Genomic DNA, 22,481 nt, shown 5'->3' with positions numbered 1-22,481 from the left:
TCACAAGGAACGATCTGGCCCGTGCCGAATTGTCGCTGATCGGACCCGAGTCAAATTTGGCCCAAACAAAGCGAAGTAAGTCATCTCCGGAACCAGTTGCGATTGAGACGCAATCATGTCCCGTGCTAGAATTTGGCTCGGGCCTGGTCCGACGTTTTTGGTCGTACCAAACAGGCTTGGGCCCATTGGGCACCCGTGTGAACAGTTGTTCCTGGCCAAAAACGCTCGTATGATCGCGGCTACTAAAGTTTCGCGTGTGAAGCTCTCGCGTTTCTAAATCTGCCCATTTCAAATTGAATGCCCATTCCAATTTGGAAGTCCAACCCCTTCGAAGAATTCTCCTTAATCAGCCCTTAGTTTTGACCGCATTTGATGTTTCTCATTTTCCGTTTTTCTGTTTTTGCGATCGAGTTGAATTTCTTTGCATATTGACACGAGCCTATGGTTGCCCTTTTGTTCTTTGCGTCATAAGACCCTATAAAATCACGAAAATCCGTCGGTTATTTTAAAGAAACATCTAATTAATGTGGTACCTACAGCACACACCAGATGGCATAGGCATACACCCAATTCGTAATCGTAATTATAGTAAGTCACGCGGCTTAATGGGAGTACTACTGTGGCATTCGGGGATTCCACGCATGGCAGGCGAGGATGCACCAGGTGTCGCTAGTAGACAGCTGATCGTCTACGTTCGGCAAAAACCGTAAAGTTTCCCAAGTCTCCGTTTCTACCTAACGTATGCACATTAGTCAGTGCTGGAATTGCTCTAAGTCGAGAAATCGGCACATTGCGCATGCGGCACTACATGTGAGCTACATGTAACCTTTAATGACTAATAGTCGCTGTAGTTTCCATTAGGTTCGAATACCGTAAAAATATTGATCTTATTTACGCTGTTCATCTTATAAGCGGCGTTATCAGATTCGAAACCCGAAAATTACTGATCGTATTTCAAGCGTTACGACATGAACTTTGATGATTAAAGTGTCACTGGGTTATTGTTTGCCGAGTAAAAAAGTGATAGCATCCCGAATATGAAATAATGAACTTTGATAGCCCCAGGATTTACTTTTAAGTGCTATTAGGTTCGAATCCCGAATGTGTAGCAAAAAAATACATTCATCCTTTATAATATACCGATATATATCTTAGATTTTTAGCTAATGGCAAGACCACTTGAACACCTGTCATTCCCAAAAATACAAATGATCCTCTAAGAGGATCATGAAGAGTCTTAAGTGACCAAACAAACTGCGCCTTCCCGCTGCGCAAAAGTTCACGCAGGTTCATTCCGTTATAGTTCTATGTTTCAGAGTTCTGACATGACCCAGTTTAGGAAAAAATACACATGTAGCGACGCATGCGCACGCGACCAATTTCTGGACTTAGAGGATTTCCCCAACACTTCCTAATGCGCATGCGTTATAAACAGAGACTTGGGAAACTTTACGGTTTTTGCCTACGTTCGATTTCTTCTACATTTCAATTAAAACGGAATGAATTTTGTCTTGAACGAATCAATCATTTACGAAAGTAGTTCAGAGTTGAAAGAAGTTGGGAGTTCAGACAACGGACGACCTACTGCTCGTCCCGCCATCTGGTGGGATAGCTGGTTTTGCGGCTACCCCAATGGGATACCAAGAATCGGATACCCCATATCTTCGGTTTTCGTTCGACGACTGTCAGTTCGACGACTAATAACGCGCTTCGGTTTAACGCATTGCACCACTAATCGTCCATCTTGGAACAATAGTTTCGAACTGTAGCTATTCTCGGACTTCAGTTCCGACTAACCGGTATACGGTTTTACCTAGTTGGCGAATATACGACTAACTATAATTAGTTAAATCGTTGAATAAATCACATAACCTAAGTGCGCCCGATAGTGGAATGATAGTAATGACACCAGTAATAATTCATACCGCTTGCCACAGTAGTGGTGCCGATTCTCGATTACTGATAAGTCATAGGTTACTTCAGCGGTACTTACCACCGAGTACGTATACGTCTCCTTCTGTTAGGGTAACTGCATATCTGGTATCTTTATAGGCATAGATATCCAGCATTTTGTCTTTTTTGCCAAATGTGTTCATCTGCGTAGTGGGCTACAAATAATATTACACGTATATATATATATATATATATATATATATATATATATATATATATATATATATATATATATATATATATATATATATATATATATATATATATATATATATATATATATATATATATATATATATATATATACTGGACCTAGAACTGATTTTCGTGCGTACGAAATGCGTAAAATACGTGTTAAGCCTTTTTTCTTGTTTTGTTACCTACTTGTTTAAAGTATTTTCTTATTTTCACTTGGTATCTGTGTATTCCGTTCACATCATGTACAGCTTTTACCAGTGCCTTCATCACTGGAACATAGATGATAAAACTAGATGAAATGTGTTCTAATGAGGACTTTGCGTTCGACTGTGGCAATCGAGGATTCCACTTGTGGCAAGCGAGGATTCACCAGGTTCGCTAGTGTGCACCCAGACAGCAACTCTTCTCATATTCGATTAAAGTCTATCCATAATGGTGATCGGTAAAAACCACCTTAAATATGAACCTCGAGATCATCTGAGTTTATCAAAATGAGTGATTTACCTAATTTCTGACGAGGGAGGCTAAAAATCTAGATGAAAGGTCATTGAAAATGAACTAGATTTTGACGGGGTTGTTGCACAGTTACGCGCGCCATCTAGCGGGATAGCTGGTGGCACGAAGTCCTCATTACTAAGAAATACATAGAGAAAATGAAGGTCCATGTATATATCAAAATAAACGGACCCGGAAAAAATACGTTCACCCTAAAACCATAGACACCTTTTTTTATTTATATAGAAAAATTTTTAAAGAATTGTTCATTTTCCCTTCGTTCGCCCACTCCATTTTCCCCCTTCTGTTAGTATTCCAAATAATTGAAAAAAAGGCCAAATATTAATTGAATCATTCATAATACCCGAACCATTCGAACTCTAACCATGTAAACTTACCAAAATCATATTGACAAAAATCATCTTCAGCAAGCAACGGGTCGCAGGAAAAGGCTTCCGAGACCGCCAGCGCCGCCACGCATAAAACAAAGCAGAACACGAATTTCATATTGACTTCTCGAGCGACAACTGTTTTCCTGAAATGGTAATAAAACCGAATTCGAATTCAGCATAAAAAAGGGAAATTCATTCTCTCCACGATTAGAACTAAACTAGAAAACGATAAAATCATCAATAAGAAATTTATTGAATAGAAAATCGGAGTCTATTATGTTTGATTACAAAATAGACGTCCAAATATCGTTTTTATATTTTGAAACGCCAATATTGATGACGTTGTGCACAACGCGCACAGTTCACACGGAACCCCTAACGCATACTAGGTATTAACGTATAAAAATGAATGAATTAATTTATTCATTTCAAAAATTCAAAAAGCGAAGAATTTATACTTTTCATAGATTACGGTTGGTCACGCCTGAATGTGAAGGACACATTATTGTAACACACTGTAGTTCACACACTTTGATGATGATAAAGAATAAACTACATTGTTGTAACGATAGATAATGACATCGCCTGCTCGTTACGAAAATCGTACGCAAACCAGGAACCCGTTCGAGAGATCGAGAATACGTTTATACGGACGCGATAAGGGGCCTCGAGATGTCGCGTTCCAACTCGACAAGTCGCCATATTTATGTCGATATATCGCGATATATCGCGTCAAGTCGACATGAATATGTCGACATATCGTGACGTTTTCACGACAAATTTCGCTTTTTCGCCCATTTTCCACGGGACAAGCCGTCATTTGAAGACACGTCTAAATGGAAGATGAGGACACCAGTGAAATGACGACTGAGTTTCAAGTCGTCGTGAATATGTCGACTTGCCGCGTGGAAAGTGGTCGAGAGAACGAAATATGTCGTCAAAACGTCACGATATATCGACATATTCATGTCGACTTGACGCGATATATCGCGGTATGTCGACATAAATATGACGACTTGTCAAGTTTGAACGCGACATCTCGAGGCCCTTTATCGCTTCCGTAGTAACCAGTACATATTCTGCTAACTTTAACGCCGAGCTGCGAAAACCGCGCCGTGTTTAGACAAGAAAGAAAACCAACCATAATGTTATGGAGCACTTACCGCTTCTTACCGCAGAGAATGAACACTGTTTCAGATGGTGGCCGCGTTGGCCATTTTATACACGAATTTATTTACCCAACGACAACTCGAGCATCATCGACCATTGCAAAGATTTAGAGAGTCGTCAATAGGTTTCGACAATTGAAAACATGTGTCACAACTAATTCTCGACTGTGGCGATTGCGTCGACCACGCTTTATCTAAACAACGGCCACGACAACGTCAAAATCGAGAAATTGAAGAGGCTCAGACAACTGAATCCCAGCACATGTCGCAACTTAGTATTTGACCGACAGTTTGTAACACGTGTGCAAAACGAATTCCGATATCATCGACCGACTCAAGTCGCCGGATGGATGTTTAACATCACCGAGAAATGCATGTAGAAAATATTCAAGGAACCAATTCAGTTATCACTGTAGCCCAACTTTTTTTTACATTTTTCATAAATCATTTTGGTCGATTTCCAATTATGAGGTTTTTACCCTAATTATACCCTAATGTGGCGTGTCAGAGAAATGGCCTTATACTGATGATAAGTAAATACCGCAACAGATACCAGAGTGAACGATTAACAACTCATTTGACTGAATTTCTACTGCGGATTCGTGTTCGGAATAAAACCGCGAATTCAACGTCCCAAGATGTAGAAATTGAATTGAATGGTTACACAAAACGACTGACTAGGCTAAACAAAAATGATACCTTGTTTCTCCGCAGCGGCCTGGTCATTTTTGTAAAATATGATAAAATTTATAAACAGTTCATTTCTATAGCGGCCGAGTCTGTTATGGTAAAATTGATCACGATTTAAAAAAAAAGTAATGTATAGGGTAGATAGGCAGCCGGCCGGGTCAACATTTAAGCTCAGCGAAACAAGGTATCAATTTTTTTAGCCTTATATTTCTAAAGGAAAAGTCTTTGCTCCGAGGTATGTACGAACGCAGCAACAGCGTTTGGTTATGCGAACATTGCGCTAATGCGAGTGAAACTGAAACAAGCGTTACTGCTTGTCGTACGTTTCCATTTCCTAGTTTTCTGTTTCAGTCGAAACCATCTCTGAACTTCTTAATAACTGGATGTTTATAACAGAATTTGATACGATTATCACCGATGAAGGCAGAATTAAAACGCGGGTGGTGATTATCGTGCAGAATACAAATATTACGTATATTACAACCAATTATTGCAGAAAACTATATATACGCCGTCTTTTGTAATAGAGCTCACTCATAATTTCTTTCGAGACCTAAGTCGGAAATTTGTCAATTCTATGTCGTATTTCTATTTTTCTATAATATAGACTTGTATTTGAAAAAAAGAAATATTTAAAATATCTCACAGTAACATCCAAATCGTCAGAAAAATCCGTTATTACTGCTTGCTAAGTACCCCGGGGAAGACCAATGTATCGATACCGAAAATAATATAAACGGCGCTTCGGGCGAATATCGGTGTACATGTCAAACGGGATGTAATCATATGAACAGTCTCGGACTGTCGGATCATAGTCGGCATAGTATCGAAAAACTATTATAGTGTATCTGCTTATCTTCTTATCATATTTGTATAGAGACTGCTACAAATTTTATCTGGTTCTTTCATCTTCCGATATATATATATACTATACATGTACTCTTCGTTTTGACACTTGATTCTTGTTCTCCTCTTTATTGTGAAAAGCCAATAATGTCATTAATATATTACGGTGCAATAAAGATTAAATTGAATTGAATTGAATTGTGAACGGGAAGAGCACAATTGCCGCGCGTTTTACAGATATGGCATCCTCGCTTGCCAGGGGTCCGGTATCACTCCCGAACTCGCTTCCACCAGCCCCCTGGCCTCACGAAGCGTGATTTCATTACTGGCGCTGTTGCGCGTGACGTCATATATCGATTTGCGAAATACTTCCTTGTTCGGTAAGACGTTCGCTGATTGGTCAATTTAACGGGAAAACCAACAGAAGTCTACTGACGGTTTGTTACAAGCGCTGTGATTGGTACGACCGGATTCTGGTCGGCTAGTAACGACTCCAACGACTCGTGAGGTCAAGGGGTTCGGCTAACAGCTTTAGCGTAGTGGGTTCGAATCCCTTGACGGGTGAATGATGCAGATATGGCTAACTATCAGGAACTGCAAGCAGCCAGGGAATTCGACAAATATTCGTAGACGTGACAACCGATCAGTGAATTCACCATCGATATTCGACCGATGTTTAAAAGCACAGGAAAAAAACTGTGTAAACCAGACACCAATGTCTAGAAAACCACTGAGAAGTGAATCGACGAAAACGCGAAATAAAGAAAAGTTTGACGTACGAAGTCTTTTTTAAAACGGAGCAAGTATTTCGGTCCAAACGTCAAAACTCTTAATTGCGTTCTTACGATTGCGCAGGGTTTTTTTTCAAAACTACAAGAGGTTTTAGAAGGCCATGATTTCACGGAGCAAAATTATGATACGTGTTCTAAGGCGACCGTCTCCTTTTCAATAACTTCCACGGACCTGTGGTCGACGAACGTAATTTCTACTTATACGCGGAACAGCTCACCATTAGCCTGACATCGTTAAAGTTTGTTCGTATTCCGCTTCTTTTATGTTTGCGAAACGGGAAATGATCGGCGTCTAGGAAAGGAATGAAACGCCTGTACCGCACATAGATGTATCGGTTTTAAAACGCGTCGCGACTTGATCGCGTTGGATCGATAAACGATCGAGAACGAGACTCAACACGCAGACGATGCGCGCGCAATTTACCTTTAGTTAATACTATGCCGTACTGCACCCCAGCTGGACAGATCCCGGAGATTTTGTCGGCTTTTCCTTCGCTTAAAGAGATATGTAGCGCGTATTGACCCGATCGATTTGAAGTCGATAATTGTGACGAACAGCGACGCGTTTTAACCCGAGTTTTGAAGTTCTGATTAACCGGCGTGAAAACCAACACGATTTGACGAAAATCCCACAGAAATACAAAATAGAAAACGACTTATGGATATATCACTATATCTTATTAACTATTCAGATGACAGGCAATTCTTTGTAATAGATACCGCGGTCATTGTAACTGCATTTTCTTTTCTTCAATCGGCTCCCTTGGGAATTATCGATTAACTTACTTGGGTATAATATTGACACGAGCCTATGTTCGCTCTGCTGCTCGTTGCGTCATAACTTCCTATAAATCACAAAAAAACGTCGCTTATTTTTAAAGCAATCTTTAACGCGGTATCGACACCACAAGCTTACGCGCCAAGGGTCAGTTGATCAACAGTTGGTTAAAAGGCAACCGGCGATGTCAGCTATCCCCATTGGTTAACGCTAAACAACTTTTGAAATACCGGCCCCAGATGGCACTACGATACAATCAATTCCAAGTTCATTTCCGAATTCTTTAGTCCCCTAAACTAAAACTTAAGATAACCTTACTGAGTGTATCGTTGTGCCATCTGGTGTCCCAAAGAGTCGACTAATAAACCTGGAAATTTTGAAATTGAAATTCTTCATGGAAAAATGTCACATTATTGAACGTTTTAACAGACGTACAGACATAAGGAAATAAAATTGACAAAATGATGGGGTACCGGCACAAACCAGATGGCGCAACAATGCAACTCAGTTGTAGATAGTGAAAATTAGTTCATTTCCAATGGACTTAGAACTTGATTTTTAGGCTCCCAAACGGAAATTTTGTCAAACAAGTCATCAAATGTATTTGTTTCAAATTCAAATTGGCATCGCCCACTGATTTTATGGTATAGTTTTACTAAAAAAGGACCACTTTTGTATTTCTTCTATGCAAATGGGCCCTAGAGACTTACTTATTCTTAAGACTAGTCTTAAGTTGTTAGATTGGCTATAGAATGAAGTTAGTCTTAGACTGGTTTTAAATCTAGGCCATGACTGTGCAACCGGCGCCTGAAGTTCCACCGTATTTCAAATGGACAAAAGTAACATCCCCATCGGATCGAAATCAGGATTAATGTAACAGGAATTAAAGCGGGTTTAATCAGAGAGGTAGGCCTACACGTACCGCTATGTCGAGTCATGTCGATTAGCTGAACGGCCGCCCGTGCCGCGTTCAAAGCGCCCTCTACAACGGCGTCCGGGGATCCGACGAACGTGTACACGGTCCTGTTGGTCGACGCGCCGGGGTCGACGTCGAGAAGAGAACAGCCATCCGTTGATTGGATCGCCGCGGCAATAGCTTCGACAACCTGAATGATAACAATACAATGACGGTTTCGATGTGGGGCAGACCTCTCCGACAACGCTCCTACTGCGGCAGGTGAATTCAACCATTATCCGCCAGGTGTCGCTAGTGTACTGTAAGAAGTTTACACTAGATTTTTCTCAAACTCCATTAACCCTTTCAGTGCATCTACACCGCAGCGCGGTTTACGAATCAGTAATGGATTTTGCTAGTACACCGCACTGCGGTGTATTGATTTAAATAGTAATTACTAATTATCTCTCCTGAAAGATGGCAGCACCTGTCAAACATAGTGAAATATTAGTAACTAATGATACACCGCGCCATGGTGTAGACGCACTATAGCGCTATTCCCGTTATTCAACGCACTAGGGTGGAATTTTTCAGAATTTTCAAATTATCTTCAGCACTATAGGGTATTAATTAGCCAGCACTGAAAGGGTTAAAATCTAACAATAATTTCTCAAATTCTATGCATGATATATGAAAATCGTGCCACATTGAACTGTAAAGACTAATCAGAATTAATTTCGATGCGCGATTCACCTAATTTTCGGATCGGAAGACCGAATGAGATCCGAGCAGAAAATTAATCGAAAATGAATTTATTTTGATCAGATTTCAATAACCTAGGCTAGATCGGAGTCACTAGATCAGCCCCCTGTCCTGCCTTTTTACTGATCCGATCCGGCTCCAGTCCGAAAAACCACACCACACAGTCACAGATCATTTTCAGACTGCACAATCACGTCACAGTGATCAATGAATTCTACTCAAAATCCAAATTCAACATCCTAATTGATATAAATTTGTCCATAGATTGACCATAACGGGACGGATTTCGACTTTTTTAGTTTCGGAATTATAAACTATCAAACTCGCGACGGTCCCGAGTTTGACAGTATATAATTCCGAAACTGACTAAAAATGTTGATTTGAATTGAATTGGGGGGGTGTGTGTATTTTCAGACTTTTAACAGATTGATTAGAGCGACCTCACGAATATCTTCCTTATTTATGAGTCGATATTAACCTCTTTATGTCGTCCTTCTGAGAAATTGGGCACGCATTCGACGAGTCGCGGCATTTTCAGGTCGTTTCTGATTTATTTCCGATTTTTGACAGTTGCGTAAACAACCTCGGGAGCTAAGGATTAGACGCGATGCCTCAGAGGCTGGTATTACGTCACGGGATGCGCGGTGGCTGCTGTTTGAAATGCGCGAGGGAGCAGCATCACAAAATTTCGATTTTAATGTATACAACTTTATTGTCTAAGTATTACAACTTTTATGACAAAATTAACATAACATAGTACCAATTTTAGGGACGCCAACCGACTTTGGAAGCCAACTCATCAGGAATTTAATAGAATATCCAATCTAAAGAAAGTTTGAGAGCTGTTGTACAGTCGTTGATTGACACTGAGCCAAACGCTGATAGGTGGTGAAACTTTTTGAAACATTTTGTTTGAAAAATCGCAAAAAGAAATTCCCCAAGCCTTATTTTTTTCTTAGTTCACAAGTGGGAAATTTTGTACAGAAATCGTGGTCGGATTGAAACTGCCACGCAGTTCAATTCTTGAAATCCTTTAGAAAAGAGTCAAAACCTGAATCCCTGAATGATGTTATTTCCCAGTGCATTTTAAAAGCACGTTGGTGAAAATGTCTTAGGAACAAGTCGTCAAATTTATTCTGTTGTGCAAATCTTATTTGATTAGAAGACACTAGCAAATGATTAGGAAAATCAAATCTGATATGACAAATCTCCGGAAACTTTCCGAAAAGCTGAAGCGATTTCTGAATGGGACAAAAAATTATCAAAATACCATTGCAATACAAGAACATGAAAACAAACTGTAAGATACTTTATTGAATTTTAGTGATTCTATTTTGCAATCTGATGAAATATGGTTAACAATACTATACATCATGCCGATTGAAATGCCAGGAACCGCAAGAATCCGGAAATTATGATAAATACAGGAAAACTTAGTTGTCGAATAAACACTATAATCCGTGTATACTGTAGATAAATAAAGAAATCCCACACTTCGAATTAAATTATAGGATAGAATTTATTATTTCGAAACCACAGAGTTGTTGACTAACAGCCATCATCAGGTGGAATGACCAGAAAAACAAGTAACAAAGCATATAAACTCGCAGGATCTAAACAGTGAATCAAAACTAAAGATAAACATTTAATGCTTGGTCTGTTTATCTTTAGTTTTGATACACTGCTTCTATTTTAGATCCTGCGAGTTTATGCTTTGTTACTCGTTTTTCTGGTCATTCTACCTGATGATGGCTGTTAGTCAACAGCCGAAACGTTGTGGTTTCATTATGATAAATTTGATCGTATGATTTTAAAATTCGAAGTGTGGGATTTCCTCATTTATCTACAGGAAAACTTGTATTCACCGTGGTGGTTTGATAAAACCATACACCGTGCGTACGAATTGCATTTGTTATTCAGAAAATCTTTTTCGCTGATCGAGTTTGAAGGTCGAATTCTACACCACTAGTTCTCAGAATTAGTGTGAGTTCAATGTGTAATCAGTAGGCCTAGTAACAGACGACTGGCAATGTGACGTCTAGTTTGAATGGTCGTGTGTTTGATGATGGGATAGGCTACATAGTGTTAGCGTTCTAGAGATAACAGAAGTGAACTGTGTAAACTCAAATATCGGCAGTAAAAACATTATTGTTCGAACACGATCCAGTGTTTAATCAGACAGTACCCTTACCAACCTTACAACGGCAAATTTTGATACAAAGAAAAAATAAAAAGGCACTTTAAAATTCCGACCGTGTCGGGCCACACGGTCCACATGGTCTAAATCCGCCCCTGAAACAAATCCCCCTAGGTTCGGTTTTCTATCAACTTAAGTATAAAAACCTAAATGAAAATAGATAGATACTTCTACAATAATATCTAGCAAACACATATGCACATACATATTCATCATATCATTCAAACTATATATTTCTTCATAGAAATTTTCAAAACTATACGTCGTATGATAATCTAATTTTTTTTGTGCATGTTGTTGTTTGTGCATGTTGCTTGATTAGTCCATTTTATGCACGTAGCTTGGTCAAGGGATCACTATCCAAGGTGAATTGTAAAGAAATACCCCGGAAAATTTTTAAAACTAAGTTTTTCAACATACGAATTCAATTGCAGTATTTTGTTCGAGATTATAGCTGTGAAATCTGGATGTTGATTTTTACCGAGGAAGTGGGGGGGGGGGATTGGCGTAATAAGTTTTCTGTTCGCCAATTTCCCCCAATTTGAACAAGTTCTCGACAATGTAACTGCATACAGAAAACAAACGAGTTGCAATAGATTTTTATGTCAAAACATCAGCTTTTTCAGGTTGAGACCAAATTCCTCAGTTCAACACAGATTCCACAATCCTGGACCAAGTTCAATAAAACTAGATCCACTTTTGAAAGATCTGGGTTCAATTCCACACGTTGTTCGTCTGCTTCTGCAGTTCTATCCACAGCCCTGAACTCAGTTCCACAGTTCGGGACCTACCTCTAGTTGTGGATCTAGTTCCACAGTTCTTGTTGACCCAGTTCCATAGTTCTGGATCTACTTCTACCTATCCCAAGTACAGTTTTAGACAACACTGAGTTTATTGACCCAGTTCGAGATCCGGGCGTAACTAAACAGTTAAGGACCCAGTTCCACATTTTCTAGATCTGCTTCTACATGATCGGCCCAGTTACCCAGGTCCACAGTTGCGGACCTTGCGGATCCAGTTTCACAGTTCTGCGCCTACTTCGAGCCAAGTTCTACGGTTATGGACCTACTTCTACAGTGGACCCAGTTCCACAGTCCACAGCCACTTTGGGTACGGAAGTTAGGTAAAATCCTTAAAATATTTTGTAGAAATCCGCTAAGTAGTGTGGACCCTTATGCTGACGTTTGGGAATTATCTGCTTGGAAAAGGGAAGGAAAATAATAATGATAACGATAAAGCTTATAATCCGGAGGAAATCAAAAGGGTTTTCTGCGAAACAGCAAGAGAAGTCTCAAGTTTGTCGAATATCAGCTCGGTTAATATCTAAAACTTCAATTCAAATTTACAGCAGCCTTCTGGAAGTAATCACGCCTAGCGGTGATCTCTAGGGTGAGATCATTTGAAACATCATGTTCGTTTAATTTTTTTGAATGAATAGATTCTCGTTAAAAAAAAAAGAAAATCCAATTCGTACAAAGCAGGTTTTATCTTATTATCTGTTCACAACGTTTGAAACTGTGGACATTCGACTAATCTAATTCATGTATGGATGAAAATTTATAACCGCCACGACCGTCCTTCAAACTTCCAGCAAAATACGGGTAGAAATACAGGCGCCAAAGATTAATCAAACAAAGCAGCGATCGATCCTGTAAATCGATGGTATTAAATCTATTGTTCAGTGAATTGTTTAATCTGAAGCCGTTTGGCAACTTCTGTTCAAATATTATTCAGGCCAGAAAATGTATAAAACTCGCAAGATTCAATCCGTAAAATGAGACATTCCTCAGTCGCTTCAACAGCACGTTTAGACATCTCAACACACAAGATAAGATCACTTATAACATCTCTAGTTCTGGTGCGGCAGAGATCCAGTCTCTAGTTCTGGTGCGGCAGGGAGCCAGACTCTAGTTCTGGTGCTGCTGGGAGCCAGTATCTAGTTCTGGTGCGGCAGGGCGCCAGTTTCTAGTTCTGGTGCGACTGGGAGCCAGTCTCTAGTTCTGGTGCGGCAGGGAGCCAGTCTCTAGTTCTGGTGCTGCTGGGAGTCAGTATCTAGTTCTGGTGCGGCAGGGTGCCAGTTTCTAGTTCTGGTGCGGCAGGGAACCAGTCTCTCGGTGCTGGTACGGCAGGGAGCTAGTCTCTAGTTATGGTGTTGCTGGGAGCCAGTATCTAGTTCTGGTGCTACCGGGAGCCATTCTTTTTCTAGCAACCAGGAACTAATCTATTGGGCGTTCTTATCGAAAAAATCTAGTAGATTAATATGTAGAATCAACTTTGGAAAAATCCATTTGACAAATCTCTATTCTCGTATGATCTACTTGCAGTTTACCGGAGAAAACATGAATTTGATCAGTTTGTTGGTGGTTTTTATGGCTGTTTTCTTGGTTTCAACCGATGCCATTGATCCGGCGAAGGCAAGAAGTAGAAATAAAAGTAAAAGTAAAGAATTGAAGCCTCTATGTCGCAAAGTAAATTAGGACAAGCGCGTCTCGTTAAAAGCGTTTGTTCAATCATACCACGTGTAGTTCGTTGAATCCATCTATCTGTCTGTCATCTGTCTGTCGATATGTCTATCCGTCAATCTGTCTGTCTGTCTATCTGCCTATCTGTCTGTCGTCAGTCTGGCTGCCTGTCTTATCTGTATGTCTGCATGCATGTCTATCTATCTATCTATCTGCCTGACAGGCTGCCTGTCTTTTCTATCTGATCTGTCTGTCCGTCTGTCGTATCTCTGTCGTCTCTCTGTCTATCTTTCTGTCTGTCTGTCTACCCATTCTATCTACGTATCTATCCTCATGGAAAGACAAATCACCGGAAATACCTCTAGTATTCTTGTAATCGGGATTTACAGTCGTACGTGAAGTGTTTACCTAGAAATAGCATTTTCAATCGTGTTTTTGTTTTTATTTTGCAGGCGTTATCTGATGCTCGTAAGTTATACGGCAACGCCGTATCACCACTGATGATAGTAGATTGCGATACTATCACCAAGAGCAAGATCTTGGAAGTTTTACGATCACCGGATTCACGACTACCTCGCCCCTTACCAAAAATCCTCAAATCAAAACGAGGCAAATCGCTGATAATCAATTTCGTAAGAAGTAATGTAAAAGATCTTGTAAAAAATGTAAAAGCTTTCAAAATGGCTTTGAAACAGCTCTCGAAAAAACCAGTTACCACTGCAACGGATGCTGTGGATAATTCCGCTGAATCTGTGGATAATTCCGCTGAATCTGTGGATAATTCCGCTGAAGCTGTGGATAATTCCGCTGAATCTGTGGATAATTCCGCTGAATCTGTGGATAATTCCGCTGATAATGCGGATAATCCCGCTGAATCTGTGGATGATTCCGCATGAATGAGGGGTATTTGAACAGCTCATTACACTTAAGATTTGAAGATGTATATGGTCCTAAGATAGGTGTCGGGTTTCCTGGTTCTATATACGATTCAAGTTTGTGTCAAATTATTAACATTTGTTTGAAAATGCAAATAAATGATTGTTAGTCGGCATTAGAAATGAACGTATTGATGTATTGATTTTATTGATGGTTCGTAGTTCGTATAGTTCCCGGGCTTATCTGACATAATACCTGCGACAGGTTTGTGTAGCAGTATTAACAGGATCGTCTGCGATAGAAAAACAAATGACCAACGCGGAAACACCAGGGAGAGACACTGGTTCCGACCTTGACCTTGTTCGATGAGAAAATCGATACCCGTAGGCGTGAACAGTGATGGGCGTGTCCTCCTGCTATCAGCCACAGACCACTGCCCGATCAGGCTTTATTCTTTCCGATCGATTTGATATTAGTAAGTGTGATGTACAGCGACGCATCGACCGCGTTTCTGATTACGGGGTTTGAAAACCATCACGATTTGACGAAAATCCAACAAAATTTCAAAACAACAAACGACTTATTGATATATCGCTATATCTTATTAGCTATTCATAGATATCAGACATTCTTATGTACGAGATTACTAAGGATTTTAGTTGTCAAGGGTGGATTTAGGGGCTGGACCGGGTGGAATAGTCCACCCCTTTAAAATTCGAATGGCCCTCACAAAAAGATCTGAATCTTTTTTGCAAACAAATTTTTTTAGAAGACGAAAATATAAATCCAAATGGACCCTGCTAAGGGTCAAAATGCCCGTTTCGAGGAGGGCTTCCGGAAACCCACCAATAGCCGCGATCACAAGGAACGATCTGGCCCGTGCCGAATTGTCGCTGATCGGACCCGAGTCAAATTTGGCCCAAACAAAGCGAAGTGAGTCATCTCCGGAACCAGTTGCGATTGAGACGCAATCATGTCCCGTGCTAGAATTTGGCTCGGGCCTGGTCCGACGTTTTTGGTCGTACCAAACAGGCTTGGGCCCATTGGGCACCCGTGTGAACAGTTGTTCCTGGCCAAAAACGCTCGTATGATCGCGGCTACTAAAGTTTCGCGTGTGAAGCTCTCGCGTTTCTAAATCTGCCCATTTCAAATTGAATGCCCATTCCAATTTTGAAGTCCAACCCCTTCGAAGAATTCTTCTTAATCAGCCCTTAGTTTTGACCGCATTTGATGTTTCTCATTTTCCGTTTTTCTGTTTTTGCGATCGAGTTGAATTTCTTTGCATATTGACACGAGCCTATGGTTGCCCTTTTGTTCTTTGCGTCATAAGACCCTATAAAATCACGAAAATCCGTCGGTTATTTTAAAGAAACATCTAATTAATGTGGTACCTACAGCACACACCAGATGGCATAGGCATACACCCAATTCGTAATCGTAATTATAGTAAGTCACGCGGCTTAATGGGAGTACTACTGTGGCATTCGGGGATTCCACGCATGGCAGGCGAGGATGCACCAGGTGTCGCTAGTAGACAGCTGATCGTCTACGTTCGGCAAAAACCGTAAAGTTTCCCAAGTCTCCGTTTCTACCTAACGTATGCACATTAGTCAGTGCTGGAATTGCTCTTAGTCGAGAAAGCGGCACATTGCGCATGCGGCACTACATGTGAGCTACATGTAACCTTTAATGACTAATAGTCGCTGTAGTTTCCATTAGGTTCGAATCCCGTAAAAATATTGATCTTATTTACGCTGTTCATCTTATAAGCGGCGCTATCAGATTCGAAACCCGAAAATTACTGATCGTATTTCAAGCGTTACGACATGAACTTTGATGATTAAAGTGTCACTGGGTTATTGTTTGCCGAGTAAAAAAGTGATAGCATCCCGAATATGAAATAATGAACTTTGATAGCCCCAGGATTTACTTTTAAGTGCTATTAGGTTCGAATCCCGAATGTGTAGCAAAAAAATACATTCATCCTTTATAATATACCGATATATATCTTAGATTTTTAGCTTATGGCAAGACCACTTGAACACCTGTCATTCCCAAAAATACAAATGATCCTCTAAGAGGATCATGAAGAGTCTTAAGTGACCAAACAAACTGCGCCTTCCCGCTGCGCAAAAGTTCACGCAGGTTCATTCCGTTATAGTTCTATGTTTCAGAGTTCTGACATGACCCAGTTTAGGAAAAAATACACATGTAGCGACGCATGCGCACGCGACCAATTTCTGGACTTAGAGGATTTCCCCAACACTTCCTAATGCGCATGCGTTATAAACAGAGACTTGGGAAACTTTACGGTTTTTGCCTACGTTCGATTTCTTCTACATTTCAATTAAAACGGAATGAATTTTGTCTTGAACGAATCAATCATTTACGAAAGTAGTTCAGAGTTGAAAGAAGTTGGGAGTTCAGACAACGGACGACCTACTGCTCGTCCCGCCATCTGGTGGGATAGCTGGTTTTGCGGCTACCCCAATGGGATACCAAGAATCGGATACCCCATATTTCGGTTTTCGTTCGACGACTGTCAGTTCGACGACTAATAACGCGCTTCGGTTTAACGCATTGCACCACTAATCGTCCATCTTGGAACAATAGTTTCGAACTGTAGCTATTTTCGGACTTCAGTTCCGACTAACCGGTATACGGTTTTACCTAGTTGGCGAATATACGACTAACTATAATTAGTTAAATCGTAGAATAAATCACATAACCTAAGTGCGCCCGATAGTGGAATGATAGTAATGACACCAGTAATAATTCATACCGCTTGCCACAGTAGTGGTGCCGATTCTCGATTACTGATAAGTCATAGGTTACTTCAGCGGTACTTACCACCGAGTACGTATACGTCTCCTTCTGTTAGGGTAACTCCATATCTGGTATCTTTATAGGCATAGATATCCAGCATTTTGTCTTTTTTGCCAAATGTGTTCATCTGCGTAGTAGGCTACAAATAATATTACACGTATATATATATATATATATATATATATATATATATATATATATATATATATATATATATATATATATATATATATATATATATATATATATATATATATATATATATTATATATATATACTGGACCTAGAACTGATTTTCGTGCGTACGAAATGCGTAAATTCCTGTTAAGCCTTTTTTCTTGTTTTGTTACCTACTTGTTTAAAGTATTTTCTTATTTTCACTTGGTATCTGTGTATTCCGTTCACATCGCGTACAGCTTTTACCAGTGCCTTCATCACTGGAACATAGATGATAAAACTAGATGAAATGTGTTCTAATGAGGACTTTGCGTTCGACTGTGGCAATCGAGGATTCCACTTGTGGCAAGCGAGGATTCACCAGGTTCGCTAGTGTGCACCCAGACAGCAACTCTTCTCTTCTCATATTCGATTAAAGTCTATCCATAATGGTGATCGGTAAAAACCACCTTAAATATGAACCTCAAGATCATCTGAGTTTATCAAAATGAGTGATTTACCTAATTTCTGACGAGGGAGGCTAAAAATCTAGATGAAAGGTCATTGAAAATGAACTAGATTTTGACGGGGTTGTTGCACAGTTACGCGCGCCATCTAGCGGGATAGCTGGTGGCACGAAGTCCTCATTACTAAGAAATACATAGAGAAAATGAAGGTCCATGTACATATCAAAATAAACGGACCCGGAAAAAATACGTTCACCCTAAAACCATAGACACCTTTTTTTATTTATATAGAAAAATTTTTAAAGAATTCTTCATTTTCCCTTCGTTCGCCCACTCCATTTTCCCCCTTCTGTTAGTATTCCAAATAATTGAAAAAATGGCCAAATATTAATTGAATCATTCATAATACCCGAACCATTCGAACTCTAACCATGTAAACTTACCAAAATCATATTGACAAAAATCATCTTCAGCAAGCAACGGGTCGCAGGAAAAGGCTTCCGAGACCGCCAGCGCCGCCACGCATAAAACAAAGCAGAACACGAATTTCATATTGACTTCTCGAGCGACAACTGTTTTCCTGAAATGGTAATAAAACCGAAAATAAAATTCAGCATAAAAAAGGGAAATTCATTCTCTCCACGATTAGAACTAAACTAGAAAACGATAAAATCATCAATAAGAAATTTATTGAATAGAAAATCGGAGTCTATTATGTTTGATTACAAAATAGACGTCCAAATATCGTTTTTATATTTTGAAACGCCAATATTGATGACGTTGTGCACAACGCGCACAGTTCACACGGAACCCCTAACGCATACTAGGTATTAACGTATAAAAATGAATGAATTAATTTATTCATTTCAAAAATTCAAAAAGCGAAGAATTTATACTTTTCATAGATTACGGTTGGTCACGCCTGAATGTGAAGGACACATTATTGTAACACACTGTAGTACACACACTTTGATGATGATAAAGAATAAACTACATTGTTGTAACGATAGATAATGACATCGCCTGCTCGTTACGAAAATCGTACGCAAACCAGGAACCCGTTCGAGAGATCGAGAATACGTTTATACGGACGCGATAAGGGGCCTCGAGATGTCGCGTTCCAACTCGACAAGTCGCCATATTTATGTCGATATATCGCGATATATCGCGTCAAGTCGACATGAATATGTCGACATATCGTGACGTTTTCACGACAAATTTCGCTTTTTCGCCCATTTTCCACGGGACAAGCCGTCATTTGAAGACACGTCTAAATGGAAGATGAGGACACCAGTGAAATGACGACTGAGTTTCAAGTCGTCGTGAATATGTCGACTTGCCGCGTGGAAAGTGGTCGAGAGAACGAAATATGTCGTCAAAACGTCACGATATATCGACATATTCATGTCGACTTGACGCGATATATCGCGGTATGTCGACATAAATATGACGACTTGTCAAGTTTGAACGCGACATCTCGAGGCCCTTTATCGCTTCCGTAGTAACCAGTACATATTCTGCTAACTTTAACGCCGAGCTGCGAAAACCGCGCCGTGTTTAGACAAGAAAGAAAACCAACCATAATGTTATGGAGCACTTACCGCTTCTTACCGCAGAGAATGAACACTGTTTCAGATGGTGGCCGCGTTGGCCATTTTATACACGAATTTATTTACCCAACGACAACTCGAGCATCATCGACCATTGCAAAGATTTAGAGAGTCGTCAATAGGTTTCGACAATTGAAAACATGTGTCACAACTAATTCTCGACTGTGGCGATTGCGTCGACCACGCTTTATCTAAACAACGGCCACGACAACGTCAAAATCGAGAAATTGAAGAGGCTCAGACAACTGAATCCCAGCACATGTCGCAACTTAGTATTTGACCGACAGTTTGTAACACGTGTGCAAAACGAATTCCGATATCATCGACCGACTGAAGTCACCGGATGGATGTTTAACATCACCGAGAAATGCATGTAGAAAATATTCAAGGAACCAATTCAGTTATCACTGTAGCCCAACTTTTTTTTACATTTTTCATAAATCATTTTGGTCGATTTCCAATTATGAGGTTTTTACCCTAATTATACCCTAATGTGGCGTGTCAGAGAAATGGCCTTATACTGATGATAAGTAAATACCGCAACAGATACCAGAGTGAACGATTAACAACTCATTTGACTGAATTTCTACTGCGGATTCGTGTTCGGAATAAAACCGCGAATTCAACGTCCCAAGATGTAGAAATTGAATTGAATGGTTACACAAAACGACTGACTAGGCTAAACAAAAATGATACCTTGTTTCTCCGCAGCGGCCTGGTCATTTTTGTAAAATATGATAAAATTTATAAACAGTTCATTTCTATAGCGGCCGGGTCTGTTATGGTAAAATTGATCACGATTTTAAAAAAAAGTAATGTATAGGGTAGATAGGCGGCCGGCCGGGTCAACATTTAAGCTCAGCGAAACAAGGTATCAATTTTTTTTAGCCTTATATTTCTAAAGGAAAAGTCTTATTGCTCCGAGGTATGTACGAACGCAGCAACAGCGTTTGGTTATGCGAACATTGCGCTAATGCGAGTGAAACTGATACAAGCGTTACTGCTTGTCGTACGTTTCGATTTCGTAGTTTTCTGTTTCAGTCGAAACCATCTCTGAACTTCTTAATAACTGGATGTTTATAACAGAATTTGATACGATTATCACCGATGAAGGCAGAATTAAAACGCGGGTGGTGATTATCGTGCAGAATACAAATATTACGTATATTACAACCAATTATTGCAGAAAACTATATATACGCCGTCTTTTGTAATGGAGCTCACTCATAATGTCTTTCAAGACCTAAGTCGGAAATTTGTCAATTCTATGTCGTATTTCTATTTTTCTATAATATAGACTTGTATTTGAAAAAAAAGAAATATTTAAAATATCTCACAGTTACATCCAAATCGTCAGAAAAATCCGTTATTACTGCTTGCTAAGTACCCCGGGGAAGACCAATGTATCGATACCGAAAATAATATAAACGGCGCTTCGGGCGAATATCGGTGTACATGTCAAACGGGATGTAATCATATGAACAGTCTCGGACTGTCGGATCATAGTCGGCATAGTATCGAAAAACTATAGTGTATCTGCTTATCTTCTTATCATATTTGTATAGAGACTGCTACAAATTTTATCTGGTTCTTTCATCTTCCGATATATATGCTATGCATGTACTCTCCTTTTTGACACTTGATTCTTGTTCTCCTCTTCATTGTGAAAAGCCAATAATGTCACTAATATATTAAGGTGCAATAAAGATTAAATTTAATTGAATTGAATTGTGAACGGGAAGAGCACAATTGCCGCGCGTTCTACAGATATGGCATCCTCGCTTGCCAGGGGTCCGGTCACTCCCGAACTCGCTTCCACCAGCCCCCTGGCCTCACGAAGCGTGATTTTATTACTGGCGCTGTTGCGCGTGACGTCATATATCGATTTGCGAAATACTTCCTTGTTCGGTAAGACGTTCGCTGATTGGTCAATTTAACGGGAAAACCAACAGAAGTCTACTGACGGTTTGTTACAAGCGCTGTGATTGGTACGACCGGATTCTGGTCGGCTAGTAACGACTCCAACGACTCGTGAGGTCAAGGGGTTCGGGGAACAGCTTTAGCGTAGTGGGTTCGAATCCCTTGACGGGTGAATGATGCAGATATGGCTACTATCAGGAACTGCAAGCAGCCAGGGAATTCGACAAATATTCGTAGACGTGACAACCGATCAGTGAATTCACCATCGATATTCGACCGATGTTTAAAAGCACAGGAAAAAAACTGTGAAAACTGTGAAAACTTTGAAAAACTGTGAAAACTGTGAAAACTGTGAAAACCACTGAGAAGTGAATCGACGAAAACGCGAAATAAAGAAAAGTTTGACGTACGAAGTCTTTTTTAAAACGGAGCAAGTATTTCGGTCCAAACGTCAAAACTCTTAATTGCGTTCTTACGATTGCGCAGGGTTTTTTTTTCAAAACTACAAGAGGTTTTAGAAGGCCATGATTTCACGGAGCAAAATTCTGATACGTGTTCTAAGGCGACCGTCTCCTTTTCAATAACTTCCACGGACCTGTGGTCGACGAACGTAATTTCTACTTATACGCGGAACATTTTACCATTAGCCTGACATCGTTAAAGTTTGTTCATATTCCGCTTCTTTTATGTTTGCGAAACGGGAAATGATCGGCGTCTAGGAAAGGAATGAAACGCCTGTACCGCACATAGATGTATCGGTTTTAAAACGCGTCGCGACTTGAACGCGTTGGATCGATAAACGATCGAGAACGAGACTCAACACGCAGACGATGCGCGCGCAATTTACCTTTAGTTAATACTATGCCGTACTGCACCCCAGCTGGACAGATCCCGGAAGATCCCGGAGATTTTGTCGGCTTTTCCTTCGCTTAAAGAGATATGTAGCGCGTATTGACCCGATCGATTTGAAGTCGATAATTGTGACGAACAGCGACGCG

General features: G+C 40.1%; 2 protein-coding genes across 2 annotated transcripts in view; both read right to left on the bottom strand.

Annotated features, from left to right (window-relative positions):
• The window catches only part of LOC141911710 (formimidoyltransferase-cyclodeaminase-like), a 46,980-nt gene extending 37,468 nt beyond the window's left edge, over nt 1–9,512 (bottom strand). The window contains exons 1-2 of the mRNA XM_074802721.1: nt 9,448–9,512; nt 8,235–8,418 (exon numbers count right to left, since the gene is read on the bottom strand). Of these exons, the coding sequence (XP_074658822.1) occupies nt 8,235–8,418; nt 9,448–9,501 (238 nt within the window). The 5' untranslated portion in view covers nt 9,502–9,512. The remainder of the gene's footprint in view (nt 1–8,234; nt 8,419–9,447) is intronic.
• LOC141912143 (uncharacterized) lies at nt 354–5,596 on the bottom strand. The gene is made up of 5 exons (XM_074803360.1): nt 5,544–5,596; nt 3,045–3,181; nt 2,338–2,420; nt 1,994–2,108; nt 354–475 (listed from the first exon to the last, which is right to left on the bottom strand). The coding sequence occupies exons 1-5, from the start codon at nt 5,549–5,551 to the stop codon at nt 354–356; spliced, it is 465 nt and encodes a 154-aa protein (XP_074659461.1). The 5' UTR covers nt 5,552–5,596.
• Nucleotides 9,513–22,481: the final 12,969 nt, after the last annotated feature.

Source organism: Tubulanus polymorphus, chromosome 10 (genome assembly GCF_964204645.1).
Source record: "Tubulanus polymorphus chromosome 10, tnTubPoly1.2, whole genome shotgun sequence".
In the NCBI taxonomy this organism is placed as follows: domain Eukaryota; kingdom Metazoa; phylum Nemertea; class Palaeonemertea; order Tubulaniformes; family Tubulanidae; genus Tubulanus; species Tubulanus polymorphus.
Note: the sequence above shows the minus strand (reverse complement) of the source record. Positions and strands in the feature narration are given on the sequence as shown.